This window comes from Protopterus annectens, chromosome 8.part0, assembly GCF_019279795.1.
Source record: "Protopterus annectens isolate FY-2018-M chromosome 8.part0, PAN1.0, whole genome shotgun sequence".
Classification (NCBI taxonomy): domain Eukaryota; kingdom Metazoa; phylum Chordata; order Ceratodontiformes; family Protopteridae; genus Protopterus; species Protopterus annectens.
Window position 1 is genome coordinate 578,494,656 of NC_056741.1, and position 23,988 is coordinate 578,518,643.

The following is a 23,988-nucleotide window of genomic DNA, read 5'->3' on the forward strand; positions in this document are numbered from 1 at the left end:
ATAATATTGCACAGTAATAATTGGACACCCTTTTAAGGGCCTTTGGGTAGCTGATAAGTATGAGCTGGTGGTGGCAGAAATTACTACCGTATAGTCTGGGTAAAGGGGCACAGCTGGAGAATCTGTGACAGCCTTTTCCACGAGTGTCTGTGAAGTTGTAAAAATACTTATCTCAAAATGTGTGTGGTGTGTCAGCTACCTGGGCAGGGACACGAAGTACTGGTGGGACAGAGAGGGTACTGGAGGTTAGCTTGCCAACTAGGCTGAGATCTGGACCCTATAGCTGTGCCAGTGGGGAGTCTTATTGGGGACCTGGGGAGCAAGGGAGCAACCAGCCCCAGACTGACTGTGATCTCTGTGTGCACTTAAGGGAAATAGTACTTTACTGTGTGTATTTGCTATCCTTTCCTCTTATATGAGACGCCCTCCCTGGTGTTAGTGGTGAGGATTGAGGCTCCTTGATTGCTGGGCCAGGGCACGGCTGTCACAGTAGGCTGTGGGATGAAAGTGGAACTTTCAGCAAAAATGAGCATGAGTACATGCATACTCCACATACAAGGCACATGCAGACTCCACATAGAAGGCACTCCATCTGAGAGCTAAGCTCAAGAATCAAGGATTGTGATGTAGCAATGCTAACTGCTGTGTCATCCTGTTGCTAGCTGCTATTACATGGATTTATCACATATGTTAAAGTGTATTGGTCATATTCTAGGGCAAGTATAATAACAAACCTTAGAAACTGGATATAACCTCCTTACCGTATGCAACACAAAATTATACAATTTTGCTACAAAAATGTATGTTGTTTTGACATTTTATTTGGTTGGTAAAGACAGCTCCCTGAGTATTTTTCTCAGAGCTGAAAATCTTTGCCATGACATCATGAAAGATAGAGCCCGTAAAGCCTCACTACCTAAATTAATGTGTAGACTGTTGTATTTCCATGTTTAATGCATCAGAAGTTGTTAACTAGTTCTTGCAGATGAAACACCTCATGCTGAAAATTAATAAGTGATGATGTAGTAGTGAAATCACAATGTCACTAAGAAGCAGCTTCTCTAAAGATGTAAGATGTTTTTTGATTACCCACAATGCTTTGCTTGTGTATATAAATCATTGCTCAGTATCTACCATGATATTTGAGGGCATGATTACAGAGGAAACCAAGTAGACAATGAAACTAAAAAATTTAAACAGCACATTATAATCTTTCATTTTTTGCAAAATTATTTCCAGCTTTATCATGATGAATACAATGGGAAATGAAATTAATTATAAAAGCAAGATGCTTGCGGATATGATCAACACACTTTAAGAATTGTCTCTGTATATCTAAAATGTAACAGACTGATTCTACTGAGTTGTACAAGTTACACATCCACTTTGAATTTTACTGAAAAAGATAACCCAAATTAAAATGTTTTCATTGTTTATTAATTTCAGAAATTGTTAGCATCTTCAGTAAACTCATTAGATTTTTGATTTGCATAATTTAAAAAACAACAGCACAAACTGTACATTTATTCTCATTGATGGATAGTTTACTAATGATTTATTTCTTAACTCGACAGAAATATATAAAGAAATTACAGCAAATATGAATCAAATTCAGTATTATTACTAACTGCATTAACTTAGAAAAAATGTTACATATTGTAATTCGACCATTAAAGGGCACCTAGTGACTTTAACTGCCTGGAATTAGTTATAAGTGGCTTATAAATATATGGATATTTAAATACACATAAATTTAGCAATGTCATTTAAAGCTAGAGGAACCATTATCTACATATACACATACGGGATCCATACAGATCCTCGACGGCACTTTCTGCCGAAGCAGAAATCACCGAACATACATAACCAAAAGTGCTGTTCACCGAAGCAGCACTTTCAGTTATGTATACTGGTTGTGCCCATCGCACTACGGTGTGGTTAAGGGAGAATTCCCTTTTCCCCACTGTAGTGCAACCTCGGAGTGAGAATATAAAAGTAGGGGGGCTTGGCCCCCTGTGTAAAAGAAGATTTAGTGTTTTTTTTTTTTTTGGACGGACTTTATTGAAAGCGCTTTTTCGGTGAAAGCGCTTTCGTTAAAGTATGTTGCGGTATTTTGGATTCGGACTATTGAACTTTCGTTCAATAGTCCTAGACCCACACATACACACACGTGTTTATGTGTGTGTGTGTGTGTGTGTGTGTGTGTGTGTGTGTGTGTGTGTGTGTGTATGTGAGAGGGGAATCTTTTCCATTTAAGGACTGGTTTTAAACTTTTAGCTTTTCTACTTTAGCTAGACCTATGACTTTACCATAAAGGCAGCCAGCATTTCTAGAACAAAGACATTTATATAAAACATTACTGTTGTCCTGTAACGTTATGTCTGACATATCATTAATTCTTGTAAATACAGTTCTTGTTTTGCTACCTAACTAAAATGAGCAGACAGGAGCATATGACAATGTAAGATATTCTACTGCTGAATTTTCTTTATGGGCTGGATTCATGAATACCTACACTAAGTGTACATTAAGTGTACACAATTTGTATTCAAGAACATCCCTACCACATTTTTTGTGGTGCCTATTCACTCAAAAAGATTATACTAAGTGTAGACATAGTCAACACATTGTTGTAACCTTCATAAATCCCCCTTGATACTTAAGATTACAAGAAAATCAAAATTAGAAGGAAGACAATGGGAGTTCTGCTTCTGTTGCCTGTTTATTAAGAATGGTGCACACTTAGTGTAGGCATTCATGAATTATAATTTCATTGACATTCACTTGTTGGGTAATCGCTTTTCTAAAACAAGCAACATGTTTTGATTTCTGATATAAACTGTTTAGTGCAAAGAGCAAGTCTAGGAATCTTCGAATGTCTCTTACATATTCTAATAATGTAGGCTCTATTTGCAATATTATTAAGAAGCACTGAAGGTTTTAACTTCAGATTGTACGTATAGAGAAGTTTTAGATAACGAGCCCCATTTTGTTTTTAAGAATAATCCATCTTTTTGATGCTGAGAGATTGGATTAAGAAGCATGTTTATGCTATTAGTAAGGGGATAGTAGGAATGGACTAGCTAGGCATGTTATAAAAGAAAGTCAGATGCATAGATTTAAGTTTCTTGTGGTAGAGATAAATTGTAATATGAATAGAAGGGGTGACATCAGAAAACGGACTGGATGTTTAGAAGAGAAATGGATTTTCATGTTGACAGCTAATAGGGGAATAGGGTTAAATAAAACTATTCCTTTAAGACCAAGTAAAATAAATGCTGTTACAACTGCTAAAGCTGTCAATGGAAACAAAACAAACGGCAAGGAAAATCTTCGGCAGGCCACCACAGCACCACGATGCAACTGTTAAAACCACAAATTTACTGAGTAAAACTGTAAAATGCAAGAATAAAAACTGGGGGCCCCTGAGGAGGCTATGAAACTTAGAAAGTTTATTTATCATGATGCAGTATTTCTTACTTACTGCTGCTACAAAGCTTTCAGCAGCCATATTTGCTGCCTCTGCTAATACCAATTGTCACACACACTTTCTGTTGCCATGGCAATGAGCCACAAGAGGATAATTGGACTCAGTGAGTCCTACAGTAACTTATCACCACAGGGATACATGTCTAAGAAAACAATTGGTTAAAACTAAGAAGCTTATCCAATAGGAAATTTATCACTGAATGCTTCACTATTGGCTGTAGACTAATTCCTAGAACTGCAATTGGCTGTAGACTAATTCCTAGAACTGCAGTTGGCCGTTATGCTTCCAATCAATACTAAGACTATGAATCTGATTTGCATAAGTAGTCCATCCCACATTTGTGATTGGGCATCTGAGTTTTAAATAGAATCTGTAGCAGGATTCACATATAATCTGAAGAAGGCTATATCAGACGAAAGTGCTCATCGGAACTTCCCTGGCTCTAAGGCGGGATGTAATGCATCATCTACATCCAAACAGCCTTTTTTATGGCTGCAACTGCTGGAACTCATGAATACAGAGAAACAGGAAGACAGAGGTAGATTGAGGAGCAGGAGCAGGCCGGGATGAAAGAGGTTACAACTGTCCGGCCAGTTGGAACTCAGACCCTCTATTCGCGGCAAGCTTCTAAGAACTATGTGCTTTGTATTGGTTAGTAATTCTGAGAAAGCAACATTTGTTGCGAAAGCACTCATTGTTTTATACTTCTATTACTTTTATTTTTTTCCCTAATTAAAGTGTATAGAACCCATCCAACTGACTTTTTTGTTTATATTTTGATTTCTATTTTTTAATTTAAGATAAATGGGTAAGAAAGGATTACAATGTACTGCAAAGAAATGAATACACAAGCTTCATTTATTCTCTCAATAATTTATTCATTCATTCATTCATTCATTTTCTGATACCTGCTTTATCCTATTCAGTGTCATGGGAGAACTGGAGCATATCCTAGAAACCATTGGGCATAAGAACATAAAAGAGAAAAATGGTCTTGGACAGAATGCTAGTGTATCTCACACACATACACACACACACACACACACACACACACACATACACAAAACCGCACATGGGTCTATGGGTCTATATTATATGATCGAAGATACTTTTCTTTGAAAATGTAATAATCGACACCTAAACAACAAGCCAAGTAAAGAGCGAATGGCCAGATCCACAAAGTTTTTCCTCGGGAAAAATTTCATAGGGCCGTACACAAAAAACACAAACTACAAAACCCTAATCAGGTGGGAGGGCTTTACCCCCCCCAACATGGGGGGGGATGTGTCCCCCACCCCCCTAAATAAATATACCAACCCCAAGATCGCTCTACATTGGGGAAAAGGGCAATTCCCGATAACGGGCAACTGAATTTTTCCCGAGGAAAAAAATTGCGGACCTGGCTGTTCACTCTTTAGTTCATTTGCTGTTTAGGTGTCGATTATTGTATGTTCAAAGAAAAGTATCTTCGATCATATAATATAGACCCCCCCCCACACACACACACACACCTACACATGGCAGAGACTCCGACAGGCCATTCAGAAATGCTGGGTACAGTTCGTTCACCTAATAGTATCTCTTTTGGGATAACAGATGAAACTGGATCACCTACAAAAAATGCATGCTCGGTGAGGACATACAGATTTCACACATTACGCACCCCAGTGAGCTGAAGAACCAAGACCTATAAAACACCAGGCCAACCACTACACCACTGTGCACCACTGGTATATTTAATAAATGTCATAAACTTCCTAAACATGGTAGTAATGGTAAAGTCAATAAAACATCTATTTGAGGTCATAGTCCATATAAAATTTATTTTGAATTTCACAACTGCTGTATGATGAACAGATTATTGATGTTGCAAAGAATGTGTTGTCTATGAACAATATGGTTATCCATTTCATTCCTAATCCATCTATTCACCTAGTTTCTAATATGAATATGGAAGACAGCTTGCGAATACATTATGTCTACCTATTCAACTTTTTCCTTCCTTATGCCTCTTATTAGGGGACAAGATGCTCCCAGCTTTGTGATCTCATAACTCACCTCAAAGCACCTCTGTTTACAGCACAGACCAATGGTATTTTTAAGCTATAGCTCGTATAAGATATCTTTTAATATACTTTATGAAGGAAAATGTTAAATGTAAAACACATCCTGTTTTTTAGATTTACTTCATTAATGTTCCATAAACAGTGAAAAAAAAGCTTAATTTCTGTATTATATTATCTCTAATTAGTTCCTTATAGTTTAGTCTGGCATTGTGAATAGTTATAGAATATTTTATGGTATATCTTGTTTTCTTGTCTCTTTTAATTTCTCCAAGTCTTTTGGGTTTCTATTACCATGATGGGAATGGACCCCATTTCTAAGTCGAAGTACAGTTAAAGTTCATGACATTAGTATTGTTTCAATCTTTGATGTCAGCCAGAAGTGCTCTTTGCAGTACTCGTAATGTGCCCAGTAATGATTCCTTCTGCAATTTGTATGGAGTTACATGTACTGGTAACATATCTAAATATGATTGTAGACTCTTTTTTTACAAGACCTGTTGCTCCTACTACTATTGGAACCGTCTGGGTATCTTTCTTCCACATTGCTCTCATTTCTGCCTGCAAATCCTGACATTTTATGACTTTGTGTCCGTCTGTACGTAAGACACTGTAGTCATTGGGTGTAATGATTTCAATGATCAATGCTACTTTTGTCTTCTTTTCATGGACAACTATATCTGGTTTTCTCGCATCTATCTTTTGAACGGTTGGTAATGGGTGATCCCATGTGACGTAGACCATCATTTTCTGTGATGCTTTGTGGCTCATATTTTCAGTTTTTTTCATCTACTTCAATACCATAATGTTTACATAATCCCCAGTGCAACAGTCTTGCCACATTATTATGCCTTTCAATATACAGTCCTTCTGCCATTAGTATGTCACAACCAGCAACAAGGTGTGTGACTGTTTCTAGTTCTGTTTTGCAAAACCTACTTTTGTCTGTTTCTCCCACATGTTCAGTGGACTTTGTAAACCAACATGTGCATAGCCCACCATCTTGGGCTGCCAATATTAACCTTCCATGTTTTGGTTTGAATTTGCCTCTCCTTAACCATTTCTGCATTCGGCCCTGAACAACATGAGGTTCTTCCAGAAGTTTTCTATACTTGTAACTATATTTATGCATTTTCCACATTTCTTGCCTTCTCATCTGATCCTCCACCTTATATTTCTTCTTTTGTTTTTTGGCACATTCATTTGTCGCCTGATTTTTATCTACTTCTGGTTTGATTTCCATTCTTGCTTTGATATACTTCTGCTAGACTAAGCAGGGAAGCTTTCTTAGATTTATTCTCCTCATGTTTCAAAACTTTCACTATGTTTGGGTACTCTGAGGTCAGCAGATAGGGTCTATATTAGATCACCGAACGCTTAAAAAAGAGAACGGTGATTGATCAAACCTATGTAAGCGAAAGCTTAAAATATCGAAGCAACAGAAACCCGAATTTTTTCCTAGGGAAAGAATTTGGTTGTCTGTTTCTGTTGCTTCGGTATTTTCAGTGCTGTGGTGGAAAGTTACGGGTCAGGTTCAGGTAAGTGTGCGATTGTGTGGATGTGAGTGTTAGGGCGGGTTAGGTGAGTTAGGGTTAGGGCACGGGTTAGGTATGTGTGCGATTGTGTGGACCTGAGGGTTAGGGCGGGTTAGGTGAGTTAGGGTTAGGGAGCGGGTGAGGTGAGTGTGCGATAGTGATGGACCTTAGGGTTAGGGTTTGGGTTAAGGTAAGTGGATAGTTAGTGGTGTGTGTATAGTTTAGTGTAGGGTTAGGTGTCAGATTTTAGGTGTATGTATGTGGATTGCTGTTTGTTTGGTGTGCTTGTGTTGTGTGTATGTGTTTTGGAACAGAGATTTTTTTCCCTAGGAAAAAATTGCTGTTCTGACAGTTTGAGATTGTAAGCTTTCGCTTACATAAGTTCGATCAATCACCGTTCACTTTTTTAAATGTTCGGTGATCTAATATAGACCCAGCAGATATGTGTGCAGTCCCAGAACTGCAGATCTATGCATATAATCAATTTCAAGGAGGCCCATACGTTCTTCACAATGGGGAATATATAATCTTGGTATGCACTGATTTTTATAAATCATTTGGTGAGCATGAAGGATCCTTCTTGTTTTCCTACCTAATCTATCCAACATGTTTTGTGGCCAGTCAATCACTCCAAAACTGTAAGGTAGGACAGGAAGAGAGAATTGGTTTATAGCTTGAATTTTGTTCCTAGATGTCAATGCTGCTTTCAGGATTAATTTAAGTCTTCTAAAATATTCCTTACTAAGTTTTATTCACATTTGTTTATATTTTATTGTTGATCCTTCATCAATTCCCAAATATTTATATACCCCCTCTTGCTCAAGTTCTTTTATATCACATTCTTGTCCCAGACTGATGTTTTCTTGGTGCTGCAGTTTTCCTACTTTAAAGGTTGCTTTTACACACTTAACAAGACCAAGTGACATTCTTATATCATCTGAAAAAGGTTTGACTACTTGCAGTTGTGCTTTCAGTTCCTTATCTGATGAACTATACAGTTTTAAATCATCAACAAAGAGAAGATGAGAAGTCTTTACACTTTGTTGTTTTTAGGAGCCAAATTATAGCCATGGCCTAATCTGTTAAGTAGACAGCTTAATGGGTTAAGGGCAAGACAGAATAGCAGAGGTGACAGGGAGTCATGGAATATCCCCCTTTGGATTTTTATCCCTGGGATAATAATTTGTCCTTTATCATGTTTTAATTGCAAAGTGGTTTGCCACTGTTTCATGGTCACTGTGATGTATTTGATCAGTGTAGATTGCATCTTATACCTTTTTAAGCACTCTTTTAGCCATGAATGTGGGATACTATCAAATGCTTTTTTGTAGTCAATCCGTGCCATACTTAGGTTCTTCCCCTTTTTACAGTTCTCCATTATGACTTTATTTAGCAATAGATGATTCTTTGTCCCATATGACTTTCTTTTATTGCCCTTTTGTTCTATTGCCATGATAGATTTTTCTTCTAAATGACTATAAACTCTGTTGGCATCAATTCTGGTGTATAGTTTATACGTAGTTGGAAGGCAAGTTATTGGTCTATAATTTTTAGTGTAGCTTGCAGGTTCACTCTTAGGTAGAAGCATTGTTTTTCCCGGTTGGTGTCTGTTCAGGGTGCACATATAAATAGTTCTTACTCATGGCTAAATCCTCGTGCAAAAATGTTAATACTTTTAACCAGAAGTTAGGTATTGCACCAGGGCCTGGTGTTTTCCAGTTAGAGGCTTTTCTTAACTTTGTTTCAGTCTCTATGGCTGTTACCTCATCCCATTTCATATCCTGCACCTTTGAATTTCTTATACCTTCTTTTACTTCTTCTATCCATTTAGCATCTTTGTTATGTTCCACAGGATTGTCATAAATACTTCTCCAAAATGTATCTATTTCTTCTTTTTTGGGTGGTCTTTCAGTTCTTTTTACCTTGTTTCCCAATTCTCTATAAAACTTTTTGGGGGTCATCAATAAATTGCTTATTTTGTACTTTTCCTTTATCTTTATCTGTGTATCTTCTAAGTTTTTCTTGTCTCTATATGGCATGCATCATGATACAAAACGTTGTGGGATAAAAAAAAAAAATCAAATAAATAAAATTATATGAAGCTCTGATCCCCCATTGTCCCACAGAATCTGAACACCTCTTATGATAGTTCACTGCAGAGGTGATCTGCATGGATGTTACATGAATTATAAGGTTAAGAGATTTAGATTCTAGTCAAGCACAGACTTGCCTATTTATTTTATGTTCATTCATTACAATGTTACAATGTTATTTTTGGGACTTAGGGCCTAAAAATTCCTTATGAGCCTTCTCTACTCCAACCTTGTAATGAAGACTGTACTACCAAAGAAAGAGCCAGGGTAACTTTTAAACTGATTTCAGCCTAAGAACTCCTTGTATTCATGGGGTGATGGCTTCATAGTGTAGCTACTCTCATTAAAACAAAGTTGCAATGTGTTAATACTTAGGTTATGTGGCACCATATAAAAAGCTTTTTCAAGTCCAAAAATATCACCAGTAAACCCCTGCGCAGTGCCTTGATGATATTGGAATGAAAATCAATCCAATTTGTAATGCATGCTCTTCCATAAAAAAATTGTAAAATAACATTAATTTGGAACTTGTCTACTTCAAAACATGTTAATAATGCGCCATTCAAAACATTGCATTGATATACAAGACAAACTTATTAGTTTTTAATTTTTTTTTGATTGATTGATTGATTCATTCATTCACTTGTTTTGTTCTATTTATGGGTTAAAGAAATCTAGAGCCTATTCTGGTACATAATAGGTGCAAATGTAGAACCATTTCTGGGATTGATGCCTGTCCACACACATACACACACACACACACACACACACACACACACACACACACACACACACACACACACACACACACACACACACAGACACACACACAAAATGCAAATACTCGCTAACATATGACATGTGCTCACACTTACGACAATTTAGAGGACTGGTAATTCATCTAATTGTATATCTTTAGGATGTGAGAGGAACCCAATAAAACTTGTGTGCGGACACAGGGACAGTGAGCAAATTCTACTAAGAAAGCTCATAAATAATAACTAAATTGGATAACTAGGTGCTATAAGACAGCAATATTAATACTGCACTGTGTCATCATATCAAAAATGCTATTACATTGGTTAGGTCTCTAGTAATGGGCACACAGAATCACAGTGCTAAACATACTGTTGCTAATACTGTATAGTCATTTAGCTCAGCACACTCTGCCTTCATTCTTAAGCTATTATGGAAGCTACAAAAACTTATTAGATCCTGAAAGTGCTCATCTATCTGTGTTCCTTAGAAAAGATCTGTTTGTGGATTTTTTTAATGTCAGAAACAACATTTGTGACTTAACAAGATAATAAGCTATACAGTTAAATTATCTCAAAATCACTTCTGTGAGATTGTGGCTTTATATTTATGCATTTGTCTCCTAACACATCACAGTTAAGAGAATTACAGCGAACATCAGTGAAATACTAATATAATTGAATCTCAGTATTTTTCTCATTTAGAGTTTACTTTGGACTTTCAGTCGTACTATATTTGAATATAACTATACTACAGCTTATAATTGCATGTATGAGGTACTGCTTAACTGAGAAAATATGTCTTTCTTTACTTGCACTTCAATACATGTCTGTATGATTAGTTTAAATTCCTACTCCATCTTAAATGATTTTCATGGGGCTTAGGCTGGTATGTCAGAGTTTCAAATAATGAATAAATAAAGCAGCGTCAGAGATGTCCTTTACAGCAAGAGCACAAGCTATACTTCCAGCAAAAATGTCCCTTGGTGCTTTATATCTGTTTCAAAAAATCAGTTTAGTCTGGACAACAGCTAAGAAGAAGTAAAGGAGCCCTCCATAATCTGCGTGTCAGTCCTAACTTACCACAAGGTCCTGCACCATGTCCTTGAAAGGGACCATCATAACCTTCCAGACTTGCTTGCTGTGATTAACCTGCATCTCAACTGTACATCCCACAGACTTGCCAATCTCTTCAACATTGTGCTGAATATTTGCAATAGGCCCTGAGGGAATCAAAGCAGAAATTTCAGAATAAAGCTTACGTAAAGCATGGCCACCATAATATTAACATTGCTTCAGTTTAAGAAACAAATATGTGATTGGGTCTTTCTTTAATTGATGTTGTTTTCCAATAGTATATTGGAAAATGTGGGCTATCACATCTAACATAGTTTCCAAAAATGAGTTAACAAAGCAGAGGTGTGGGAGTAGAGAGAATATTCTGAAGGGGAGATATGGAATTTCTGCCCAATTCCTTCCTATGTTCTAACAATACTTTCTGTTGCTAGGCAGGAATATCTTCAAGGCTATTTCAGATTACCATCACAGTGACATGAGTACATGATATGTAAGCTAGAGTTTGATGTGGACAGTGAATGGGATACAATGAGTGAGACCACAAAAAGCAGGATTAAAAAGGCAGTATTGTTCCAGTCTGTGGTTTGCACCATAAAACTTCATTAATTCCTATAAGCTGCAACTTCTGAAAAACTTTAAATTAACAGCTATATCATAAGGGGTTGAACCTCTGTCACTTTCTTTCCTAGTGAGATACCACTGTCTTAGTAGCTGTCCTTCTGTGTAGCTCAGTTGTAGCTTTATGAAAGAACACTCTTTGGCTTATGGCTAGTGTTTCTCTCAGAAATTCTGTACTTGGCTCTTTGCTAGTGATTCCTCTGAGAGGTTCAGATTCTAGTAGAAGACAATGATGGACCCTACAGTGGAACCAAGGGTTTTAAGCACATCCCCTGACTGGGTGCTAATGTTTAGTTTTCATCCTTCTTTTCCTTAGCAACAACATTTGGAGCTTTGTTTCCTCATGAAAGTAAACCGTCTACCATCTGGGGGATTATGACTCGTATACTAGTTAGGGCCAGACTCTATGAATCATTTTCAGCTTCAGGACTCTAGGTCACTGTCACTGACCAGAATGGTATTAGAACAAACATCATCCGAGGAGTCTACAATGTCTGCTTGTACTATCTGTGATGCCACTCAGGGGCTAGTTCTTAGCTCTAAGTGTGACTTGAATCTTCTTGGATTTATTCTGTTAACTACCAGGGTCCACAACTCTGGAACCTACAATTTTATGAATATATTTATATTTCAGCTTCTGTTTTCAGTCTCCAGTCTACCCTTGTCATTTATTAGGTGAGGTAATTTAGCTTTTATGTTCATGGAATCAGTTATTTTATTTGCATCCAATTATTAGATTTGTTTATGTTTTTATTAAACCACCATCACTGAGTATCACTCCAATGCCTAAACTGGCTAGAACTTCCCCTATATCTAACATACCTGCAAATAACCACAGCTCATAAGCTAATCTATAAGCCTTCTAGTTGTCCTGCCCTCTCTTCTCTGTTCACCATGTATCACGCAAATAGACCTCTGTGATCAGTCAATCAGATGCTTCTTAATGTAACAAAACCTAACCTTTCTGCTGGTCAAATGCATTACCCGTATGCTATAGCAAAACTATGGAATGCTCTCCCACCTTCAATTAAGTCTATTAGCAAATCTGAATGCTTTAAGACTTCGCTGAAACAGCACCTGTTTTCCTATTGGCTATGTACATTTACCAGCACTGACTATAAAAAAATCCAATATTCCTAGCCTTACTACTTATCCTCCCCATCTCACTTACGGCTCAGAATCCTCATATATACATGCAGTGCTTCCAACTTACTAAGTCCAACATGTGCCACCCAGCCACACATAACGATTATATCAGTTACCTACCATATCTTCTATTCAATCTTGATTCCTATATAACAATAGCACTAAGGCTACACCTTACTCTCACAATCTTTAATGTGCTGCTCTCCATCTTTCCCTGTCTACTGCAAAACTGCAATACTCTAATGTTCACACATTTGCTATTATCCCATGTCATCAATTGTATTCTTGTTTGGTTTGCATACTTAAAATTTAACATCTGTATAACTAGTATTATCTATTTTATTGTATCACATTTTCCGTAATGCAGTGTTCTGTACCATGGTTGCTTGATTTCAGTATTTTGATTCTGTAGCTTTATCATGTTTTGTTTTTTGGAGCTTTTTTTCCCCCCTGGGCCTCTACTGAAAATGGGTTCACCCTGGCCCAGTAGACCTCCCGGTAAACAAATCCAGATAAATAAATAAATAAATAAATGCATACACACATACATACATACATACATACATAAAAAACTTGACCTTGACTGTGACTTTGCCAAAGGCACAATTGACAATGCATTGCTACTTTAAAGTCAGATTTTAAACGTATTACCGTTGTAAATGCCAGCGATGACAAATACCATCACGAATGTCCTTCCTTCTCTTCCTAGAGCTTGTGGCACAATCAACATGGTAGTGCAACGAAAATGTGGTGAGAAGGCCCAGCCAATGGCACATGCACCTGGAGTAGGAGGAGGAGCAAAACACAATGGTATTAGGGCAGTAATGGAAAGGCAGAAGAAAAATATAAAGAAACAAATATACAAATGGATAAACTGACCATTATGTACATAATAACCAATGACAGGCAGCAGAGCACATTTGTGGAATTCTTACCGAACACAACAGTACACTGGGAACAACACAAGTTAGTAGCCATGGTGTGTGGCAGCTATGTAGTGTGTTGTTTTATTTCAGTTGTCTAGATTACCCTGGCATATTATTTTTGTACTTAATTGTCCATGAAATTATGCATCAGAAAGTATCCCCAGCTTATCCATCTGACACTTTACTGCACAGCACCCTGATGATTCTACTACACATGCTGAATATAGTTCCCCACAGCATGCAGCTACATGACAAGGCCCAGAAATGGTAAGCTAACAGTGAAGAACATTTTTTCCAGTTTCCAGATAAGACTTTAAAGAAAGGAAGGAAGGAAGGATTGTTGGAGTTTGTATTCACTGGTGTGGATAACTGTCTATGGGATGGATAGGGACAAGTGATGTGATAAAGTCCTCTGCTGTATACAAGACTATAAAAAAACTTTTAGGGCCTTCTTCAAATGTACTGCTTGGAGACCAGCACCACAATCATTTGAGGTCTTAGTAAATTACCAGTGTTAGGTCTTTCAAAGGACATGATAGCAGGTTGAAACAAATGCTCAAAGAAGGAAAAAAATGATTGTATATATTGATCAGCACTTGCCGTCAGTAGTTTTGGAAGGCCACGGCAGTGCAGTGGTTAGCATTGCCACCTCACAGCAAGAGGTTCTCCGGTTCGATCCTCGGCTGGGGTACCTTCTGTGTGGAGTCTGCATGTCCTCCCTATGGCCGTGTGGGTTTCCTCCAACATCCCAAAGACATGCTGTAGGTGGATTGGACACTCCAAATTGGCTCTAGGTGTGAGTGCGTGTGTGTGCCTTCTGTGGAAGGTTGGGCACTGGGCTGGCAACTCGACACAGTAAAAACTCCACTGCCAATCACAAGTGGACAGGTGATCTGCTGTGGCGAACCCTAACTGGGAAAAAGCTGAAAGAAGAAGACTTGCTATCAGTAGTTTTATTAGTTTGCCTTTTTGCTAATGACTTCAGCAAGATGTCTACCTTTGGAATCCTGAGTGGCTCATAGCAGCATATCCCATTTCTCCACCAGATTTTTTCCTTTGAGAGTGAAGTATTTACCTTTTTTTCTGAGCAGTGACAACCTCAGAAGTAATTAATTAGCAAGGGGTGTGGGGGTGGACCCCTTCACATGAGGTTGCAGGAGAATTCCCTACTGCTTAAAACAGTACTTTCAGACAAATGATTGTGATCTTCTTGTCTCAATTTTGCCAGTGAAGCTGGAATCTTCAGCATTTTTGAGCAATCGTGTAGATGTCAACCAACACCACTTCTTGCTTTGCTTTCCCTTAGGAAATATTCAATATTGGTGAGCTCCCCTTTGATTATCAGTAAGTAGTAAAAAGTCAGTATACAGACATGTAGGTGACAGAGAAGATGGCCTGACAAGCTTGCAGATAGATTGGAAGATAGGTGGCAGGCAATTCACTGGGAATGTAGGAGAATAAGAAGACACAGAGTAAAGAAGAGATGAGAAGGTAGAGACAAAAGCAATGAGATAGATAAGTCAATATTTATAAATTATAAACTAATATGTACTTGACAGGAAGAAAAAATAAACAGACAAAACAACAGTTAGGCAGGCAGGCAGATCAGCCAGTAGTTGGCAGATAGACATACAGACAAAAAATGTAAGCGGTGGGTATTTCGGGATTCTGAATGTTACTGTGCTATATGTTATACTTGCATATTCTAGAATGTTTTATTTTTTTCTTACATGGTCAAAAATATTCAAGTGGTTTGTTCACCTACCAGTTAAGCATAAATAATTCATGGATGTATAAACAAATATGGACAGACATAAACAACATACTGCTTTTATTTATTAGAAATTTCAACAGTACATACAAATATCCACATTTAGATGTTACATACTTGAAACAAAGTCTTTTTAGTTCATGGTATGGCGATGCACAATTCATAGGCAGAAGTTTGTGTCTGTCAGAAGATGTTTAGTACATCACATAAGGCCATGTACAGTGCTCATGGTAGAGGTGTCCCGAGTGTTGTACCTTGGACTTCATGAATGGGGATGGGGAGAGAGTATAGAGAATGTAGTATGTTATCCAGTGTAAATCACACCTGAACAAAGCAGATGCCATTTGACTAACTGCAGGTAAGGTGAAGCAGCCATAGGATGCAGACACTGTAGTGCTGTGTAGGTTAGTGTCTGTGTCCATGCAACCTGAAGATTACAAATACTACAGTGTTTACTTGGATGACAGTCTATTTTAGGGAAAGAGTGCCCAACACAGCAGCCTGGGATCCCAGAACATGCAAAGCGACATGATAACATGCATGACAGGCTACTTTAGGGCAACAATTTTCAGCACAGCATCCTGTGAGCCTGGCACATGCAACAAGACATATCCACATGTAAGATAGGCTACTTTAGGGCAGGGTTCTTACCACAGCAGCCTGTGAACCCTTCACATACATAGTAGCATGACCACATGGATGACAGGACACTTTAGGGTAAGGGTACATAGCAGTCTTTTTGCACCATTCATGAAGTCAGTATTTTTAGTGCTTGGCAAATGGTAAGAAAAGATCATGCAGCATGGTATCCCCTGCAACTGACACTATACTAGGCCAAATAGTAGGCAGCAAATTAAATATTAAGTGCAAGATGTGGGGAAGTGGATAAGCAGTGCTTCTACATGGTGTCACACACACACACACACACACACACACACACACACACACACACACACACATACACATATACACACACAAATACATAGGAGTGGTTTATAAGATTCACAGGTCTTACATGCTACATTACTTATTCTTTGTACCAGTCTCCAGTTACCATGTCATTATGGCCCTATATTCACTGTCAGGCATTATCGTCCAGAATTGGTTCACAGCATTACTTGGCTGTGCAACAACAAAGAAAGCCCACAGCAGTATGCTGGTGCAGCAGTGGACTGGAAGCAACAACAGCAAGTAACATGAGGTATCTGAGTTGGTTGCATTATATGTGGATCTGTATGCATTTATAGTTCTATCTACTTGCATATATATATATATATATATATATATATATATATATATATATATATATATATATGTATGTCATTTGCATACTCATGCATGTTTCTCCAAGTGTATAAATGTGTTTGTGTGTATGTGTGCGTGAGCATTTCTGTGTGTGGCTTCGTGTATTCAATGGTAGTATGTGTAGCTTTGTGTGTGGGGGGACATGTGTGCTCATGGCATGGCTTCTGAATATGGGGCTTGACTGGCGGATTTGTTGCAGTCAGTGCGTGGGCAGCTCATTGCCTTCTGCACAGTTAGTATAACACTGTAACTCCATCAGCATTGAAATGTCAGGCATGAGATACAGTATCACTATGTTATTCATGCTAGTTTACTCATGGTGCATATATTCTGAGCACAGACTTGGTGCCCAAAAGTTCATCCCTGTTATAGTCCTGGCACTCTTGTGTGTCCAAATCATATGTGGGGCTTTCCCAGCTTTTTCATTTCCATTAGCCCTGTGCATTGTTTATGATGTCTGTGAATCCTGCCCTAATATAACTAATACTGCCCTGCATCACATACTAGTTTACTGAAAAGTATCGGTTGCTAAATCAGAAGCTGAAATGCTGCAAAAAGGGTTGTTTTATTCCAAGAGTGTGTATGCCTTCCCTGGATTGCTGCCAACACTGACTTTTTTTTCTTTTTTAATTAGTATAGTGTATGTAGGAAGAAGAGGCTTTGTCATGCTGCACAAATAGTTTGCAAAAATAATTTGAAATGCTAACTTCCAAATGGGTATTTTTTATTCTGGTGAATTTAAAATATTCCGTCAGGAAATGCTGTACTGTAGATCTGTGTATAATGTCTTATTTTCATCTAAATTCTTGGGATTACAGTAGGGATACTGATTTCAGGATTACAGAATAATATTATTCAAATTATTTATTTCTATAGCTGCAAGCAAGGCAAGTAGGATGCAAAAATATCCAGCATTGCAACATTCAGTACAGCAAAGGGTACACTATGTACCATATAGGAAAAGAACTGTAATAACAGCAACCATGTAACAAAGTCATATGAATAACACTCATTGATTTTAAACACACTGGTGTTATGCTAAAAGGTAGCCAGTAATAATAGCAGAAGGGATTATAGGAGAGAAAGAAATTTCAGGAGTAAAATCAGAACAGAAGAGCAGGATCATGTGAGTTTAACTGAAGAATTTCAAGAAGAACTAATAATTCAGTTATTGGGCAGTTAGACATGGCTGATATAATGGCATCAGGCATCAGTTGTCCACATGCCTGAAAATCAAAACAAGTAAATAGTTTGACTAACCAGAAATAATAAGAAAAATTAAAGGACAGCAAAAATGCAAGGGATTTATTACAAGTGTTTGAGGTAAATATTTCAATAAGGGAGTGAGGCTAGCCATAACAATGAAATGAAGGCATCAACAGTTGACAAAATGCCATTTCGTTTAAAGAGGCAAAAAGGGTTCAGTTGCAGATAACTGAAAGCAGAGCTGTAAAAAACAGTTTAAAGCAGAAACAACATGAAAGAAAGATGGCCCTAACCAGGTTATAGTGTGCCTGCAGACAGTTTTGCAAACTGCAGCAGAGTAGTGATATAAAAGTTGGAAGACTTCAATAATGATATGACGGTGACAGACTGGAGATTCTTTGTATAAAGTATGAAGCTCCTGGTCAAAGGAGATATTAAAATATTGGGAAAGGTGTGGTGAGAATGACAGGGTGCATGTACTCATCAATGGTTTGGAAAACAGGGAGAAAACTTTGCAACATTGAACTGGTACCATGATGCAGAGTCCATCTTTGTTGAAATACAATGTAGAATAATTTTACTTAGGCAGTTATGAAATGCTTCAAAAGCAGGGTGGCTACAATTTTTTGATTCAGTTAGAAGAACTGGTGACAAAGGGACCATGCCATCAGCATTACTCTCAGATACCACTCTGAGTAAAAACGTCATGGGTCTACATATGATAAATGTTTCAAATTTCACTAGGTATGGGTAATGGACATGCTTGAAGATGGTGGGAGAAGTTTATGTTTAATGTGACACGTTGTGCTTTATCCATTGAATGGTCCCTAAAGGTATGTCCTTAAAGATTTCTTTTTTGGTGTTAAAAATAATGCAGCTGGATAAGGCTTTTACAGTGTTCCAAAATTGTTTTGAGTTACCTGGTGAGTCTGCTGCAGGTTTCGACAGTAGTCATACCTAGCTAATTCTCAGTAATTTCCCCAAGTTGAGGTAATGGGAATAATTATGTGTTCTTTCAGGATAATGTTTCCACACTATCCAGGATATATCAATACTTTTTAGGAACTCAGCAATTTGATGAGTTAACCAGGGCAATGTATAGGCATTCAGTCTTCTGGTTTTGAATGAAAACAAGAGTGTTTTGAATGCTGGTTAAGTTGTGAGTTAAAAATGGAAAGTGTCTCTGTGGGGCATGTTACCTCATAAAGGTGAGACCAATCTATGCCACTGAGATCAGCTAAGAGGGTGTCCTCTGAGCTTTCTGAAATGGATCTTTTAGATATGTTGATGAGTGGTGGTTTATGGGTTTTAAGCTGTCAGGCTGTGATCACAGGGCAGTGGTAACTTAATGAATTGGTAAAAATGTAAATGGACTGGCATTTATCTGAGAAGTTTGTTAGAATGATGTCTAAAAGTGCATGCCTGTTAGTTGGGAAATGGTATATAGCACCTGAGTTTGCTACATGGATTAGATTCTTATGTGAGGCTAGAGTGTGATATCTGCTGCTTAAGGATAATAAAAAGCCATGATCGAAGCCTACAATAATGATTAACTTATTATGTTATGCTATAGAGAAGATGTTATTTAACATGTTTTGTAGTTGCATGGTGCAGGAAGGAGGGATTTTTCTGTGATCCACAGTGGTAACCTAGATGATTGTCCTGTTAGACTTAGTGTCAGTAGTTGTTGCAATATCTGTGAGGAGAGTCAGAAGTTGTGGCCTGTATTGACTAAAGTTAAGAATTCCTCCACCTGTTATAAGACCTGGGTAATTATTGTAAAATAATATATACTTTTGAGAAATATATGGGGATATAAGACACATCTTTTAATTATGACTTATTTATTGATAGGATAGAGGAGTTGTCCAGCTGTAACCATGTTTCCACTTTATTTATACTACTGATGTTCATTGTGATGATTTGAGGTATTGCCATCTGTGCCAGGGAGAATAGGGCAGTGCGTGTGCAACATATGTCAACATAGTTAGTTAGCTGGAGTTTTGTAAATGACTAGCACACTGATTTGTAAATAATTTTGTGTTGTTTAGCTATCACACTGACTTGTACAGATGCTTGTGGTAAAATGTATCAACAGTTTTAATACAACTGATTACATTTTTATATTTAAACAAATAATTCTGGAAAGGAAGACTAGAGCTTTTTGAAATTGTTCTGTTATTTTCAAATACTGCAACAGATCTTAGCAAAGCTCTGAGTGTGTATTGTACCAGAGTGAGGTGATCAAATCTGATGTCATTCCATAACCAAAACTGAGAAGATGGAACTCACACAACAACTTGTTTTGTTTTCTTTGGAATCTGATATAAAAATCTATGACAGTTATCACAGTTAGTTGAGTTAAGTTAGTTCAGTCTGTTACAAGCTTATCACCTTGCCTTGTGGAATAAAGGATCTCAGCATCTAATCTTGCCTTGCTGTATTAATTAAGTTAGATAGGGAATGGTTATTCTTTAGACAGCCAGGAAATACAGTGAGCTCAGTTATGTAGTGTTTTTCTGCATCTGTTTGAATCTGTCCAACTGTGTTATTTTTATGTCTCCTGTGATTGAATCTTTGATGTTTATTGTACTTAGCTGTTTAGTATTCTCATGTTTTCTATTTTATTATTTATTATTAAATATTTTTATACCTTTCATTGTGGCTGGTCTTTTAGAGAATACTTTTAAAATCTTGAGAGTACTTGTGCTTATTCTAGTGATGCCTTGGCCACTCCAAAAAGCCTGGCTGCTTTGGTTACACTGTGCCATTAATGCTATTATTGATTTTACTTAGTATATTTGGATACCCTTGTAAGAGCCTGGCAGTGATTGACTGGTGGCAGTGAGGTTACCTTATAGTCTGGGCAGAAGGGGTACAACTAGTAAATCTGTACCAGCCTTTCCCAGGAGTGTGTGTATTTGTGTGTGTGTGTGTGTGAAAATCAAATACGCAGGTGTGGGTGTGTCAACAACTTGGAACAGGGACATGGTGCTCCAAAGTGAGTCATGTTTGGGATCAGCAGAGATAGACAGTCCAGTCCCAGGTCTGGAGCAGGTTCCCTGTGTGCTCTTGGGGGAAACTGTGCTTGATAGAGAGAGCTGCATTTAAAATACTATGTAATTTAATTCCTGTTCTTAGTGACCATCTCACTGGTATCAGTGGTGAGGATTGAGGCTCCTTGATTACTGGCATGGGGTAAAGAGAAGCCGTCACATTCATATTTGCAAATTTCAGCTATTTTGCTTCAGGATTAAAGTCAATGTCTCAAGACAGTAGCAGTAGCAGTATAGGTAAAATGTGTGAGTGGTTTTCAGGGTGAGTACAGGTTTAGTAGATTGATGAATGTCAATGCTTTGTTTCATTTTACTAGCAAATAAATACAAACCAGTCACTGAGGACAGAGCCAATAGCAAGTGTACAAGAAAGCCCAGAAGGGCAAAGTCTATAGGTAAGATGAATTCCCAAATAGCTATTTTCTCAACCACTGATAAGGATAATGCTTCAATATAAATCCAAGAGCTTACAGACATCAACTGCAGGAGTAATTATTCCATGTGCTTTCACTTACATTTGCATATGTTTACCCCTGTTCCACTGACCATTTCTGCAGAAGCAGGATATTTCATTATTAAACAAAGTGGTACAAAATTATCTTGCTTTACTGACTGAAGAGGTTCAGAAAATACAGTTTCTGTCAATGCTCCTTCTTCTGTCTCTTGTAAGAGTATCCAAGCCGTCACTAATCAAAGCAAAGCTTGATTTATGAAAAATGTGATTCAAGGTAGTTCATAGGTAGGTATTAGGCTATCTGCCCGAGGGCATTTATAAGCCTAGCCAGAGTCTGTCAGCTTTCGACACCCCATTGATTAATTAACTGATCCTCCGTCAAGCAGAGAGAATGAAATGATCTCAGGGGTGTATTTTCTGTTACCCATCCACTCATCAAGGTTTCTCTTGAAGAGTGTTAGTGAGGGGCTCTGCCTGATGTAATTTGGAATTTTGCTCCAAAGCATGGGGAGTCTCTGTGACAGGAATCTATCCCTCCAGCATGTTCTATTTATTGTTGTGGCAAGGTTTAGCTCACTAGAGAGCATGGCTCGCAGTGACTTGGATTTCTTTAGGTGGAGCATATCCATCAATTCTGAGTTGGACATGGCTTTGTAAGTCAGGCAGAGATCACCTCTGAGTAAGCAATATGCCACAGAGTACAGCCGGAGTTTTTTTAGTCGGGCTGCATAGGACATATGTTTGAGACCAGTAATCCTCTTGGTGAGGTACTTTTGTGGTCTTTCCAGCTGTTGGAAGTGTCTTGTGAGGTACATCCCAAATGGGGCATTGTACTCTATGATGGGTCTAATGAGTGACGAGCAGAGGGGCACTATAACCTCTTTATTTCTAGATGCGAACCCTTTAGTAATTACATGGGCCACATAGAAGGATTTCCTAACTACTTTGGTAATATGATTGTCAAAGGAGAAATTACTATCTACCTGGGTCCCCAGATCTCTTATTACATCTTCTGTTTTAAGGGGGCTGCCATCTATGTGGTAATTCGTGGGTGTTTTGTTTTTCACAAACAGGATGACAAGCATTTTTTGGCATTTAGCTTGAGGCCATGACTTTGACACTAGGTGTCTGTCTCAATAAGGCCCTTTTGGAGGATGTCCGTGTCAGCCAGAGAGCCAATTATGGCTCCCAGTTTGCAGTCATTGGCAAACTTGGTTAGCCATAGTCCTCCTGTGTTTGCCTGTATGTCTGAGAAGTATATGCCGAACAGTAGGGGTCCCAGAACCGAGCCTTGCGGGACAACACTTGTGACTGGTTTAGAGTCAGACCTGGAGCCTGCTATTCTTACCGTGTGAGTTCTGTCTGTAAGCCAGTTGGCAACCTATCTCGTGTCATAGGGGTCTATGTTCAGGCTGGTAAGTTTTTCTGTAATACCTGAGTGGGGCATGGTGTCAAAATCCTTGGCGAGGTCAAGGTAGGCTGTGTGAACTACCTTTCCCTCGTCTACAGCCTTGGTGACTGTCTGAAAGAAGTCAAGCAGGTTTAGTAGGCATGATCTGCCCTTAACAAAGCCTAACTGGGTCAGGTCAAGTGTTTGGAGGTTCCCAATGTCTTTGTTAATGAGTTCCATGATGATGCGCTCCATAGCCTTGTAGAGCAGGCTAGTCAGGCTTATGGGGCAATAGTTACCAGAGTCAGTTGCAGCCCCTCCTTTGTGGAGAGGAATAACTGTTGCTGTGTGCCATTCTATGGGCATGTAGCCTGTGGAGAGGCTGAGGTTTAACAGTGTGTTTAGATGGGGGGTTAGTTCGTTCTGTAGTTTGTGCAAGACGCAGCCTGGGACACCATCTGGTCCCATTGATGCTGTGTTTTTGGCTTTTGAAAGGGCTGTTTTCACCTGTGCGTCTGTGATTTTTGGGACACTACACTTTTCCGGTATTGTTGTGGGCCCTTTTGGAGGTGAGAGGGGGGTGAAGTTTGTATTGAATCTATCTGCCAGGATGTTGGCAATATCAGTAGGTTCAGTATATTTTGTGCTATTTTGCACTAGTTCAGTGCATATCTGCGAGTTGCCACTTAACATAGCTAAAGACGGCTTTGTGGTTATCTTTTGAATCCTTGGCTACTTTTCTTTCAAAGTTATCCTTGGATGATTTCATGAGGGACCTCATTTTCTTACTGAAACTGATCAGGGATGTCTTTCCTTCTTGGGGTTTGCTTTTTTTCTGAACTAGTTTCCTCCTTCTATTGTATAGCCTGTTTATTGTAGGGGTCCACCAAACTGGATTCCTTCTCTTAGAGGAATAAGTCTTGGTTTGGCTAGGGATGGCATGATCCATGCATCCTTGTAGGTGCTCATAGAGTGCGTTTGTAAAGGTTTCTGCATCTTGGGCAGCGTTATCCTTTAGCGTGGGGCTGTGAAACGTACTACCTCTGTCTTAAGTAAGGTGAAGTTTGCTTTAGAAACGTTTTTTACTGTGGTTTCCTTAGTTG

General features: G+C 38.3%; 1 protein-coding gene across 1 annotated transcript in view; it reads right to left on the reverse strand.

The window, feature by feature from the left end:
• DCST1 (DC-STAMP domain containing 1) overlaps positions 1–13,755 on the reverse strand; it is a 218,156-nt gene extending 204,401 nt beyond the window's left edge. The window contains exons 1-3 of the mRNA XM_044079284.1: positions 13,713–13,755; positions 13,429–13,557; positions 11,020–11,159 (exon numbers count right to left, since the gene is read on the reverse strand). Coding sequence (XP_043935219.1) covers positions 11,020–11,159; positions 13,429–13,557; positions 13,713–13,755 — 312 coding nt within the window. The remainder of the gene's footprint in view (positions 1–11,019; positions 11,160–13,428; positions 13,558–13,712) is intronic.
• Positions 13,756–23,988: the final 10,233 nt, after the last annotated feature.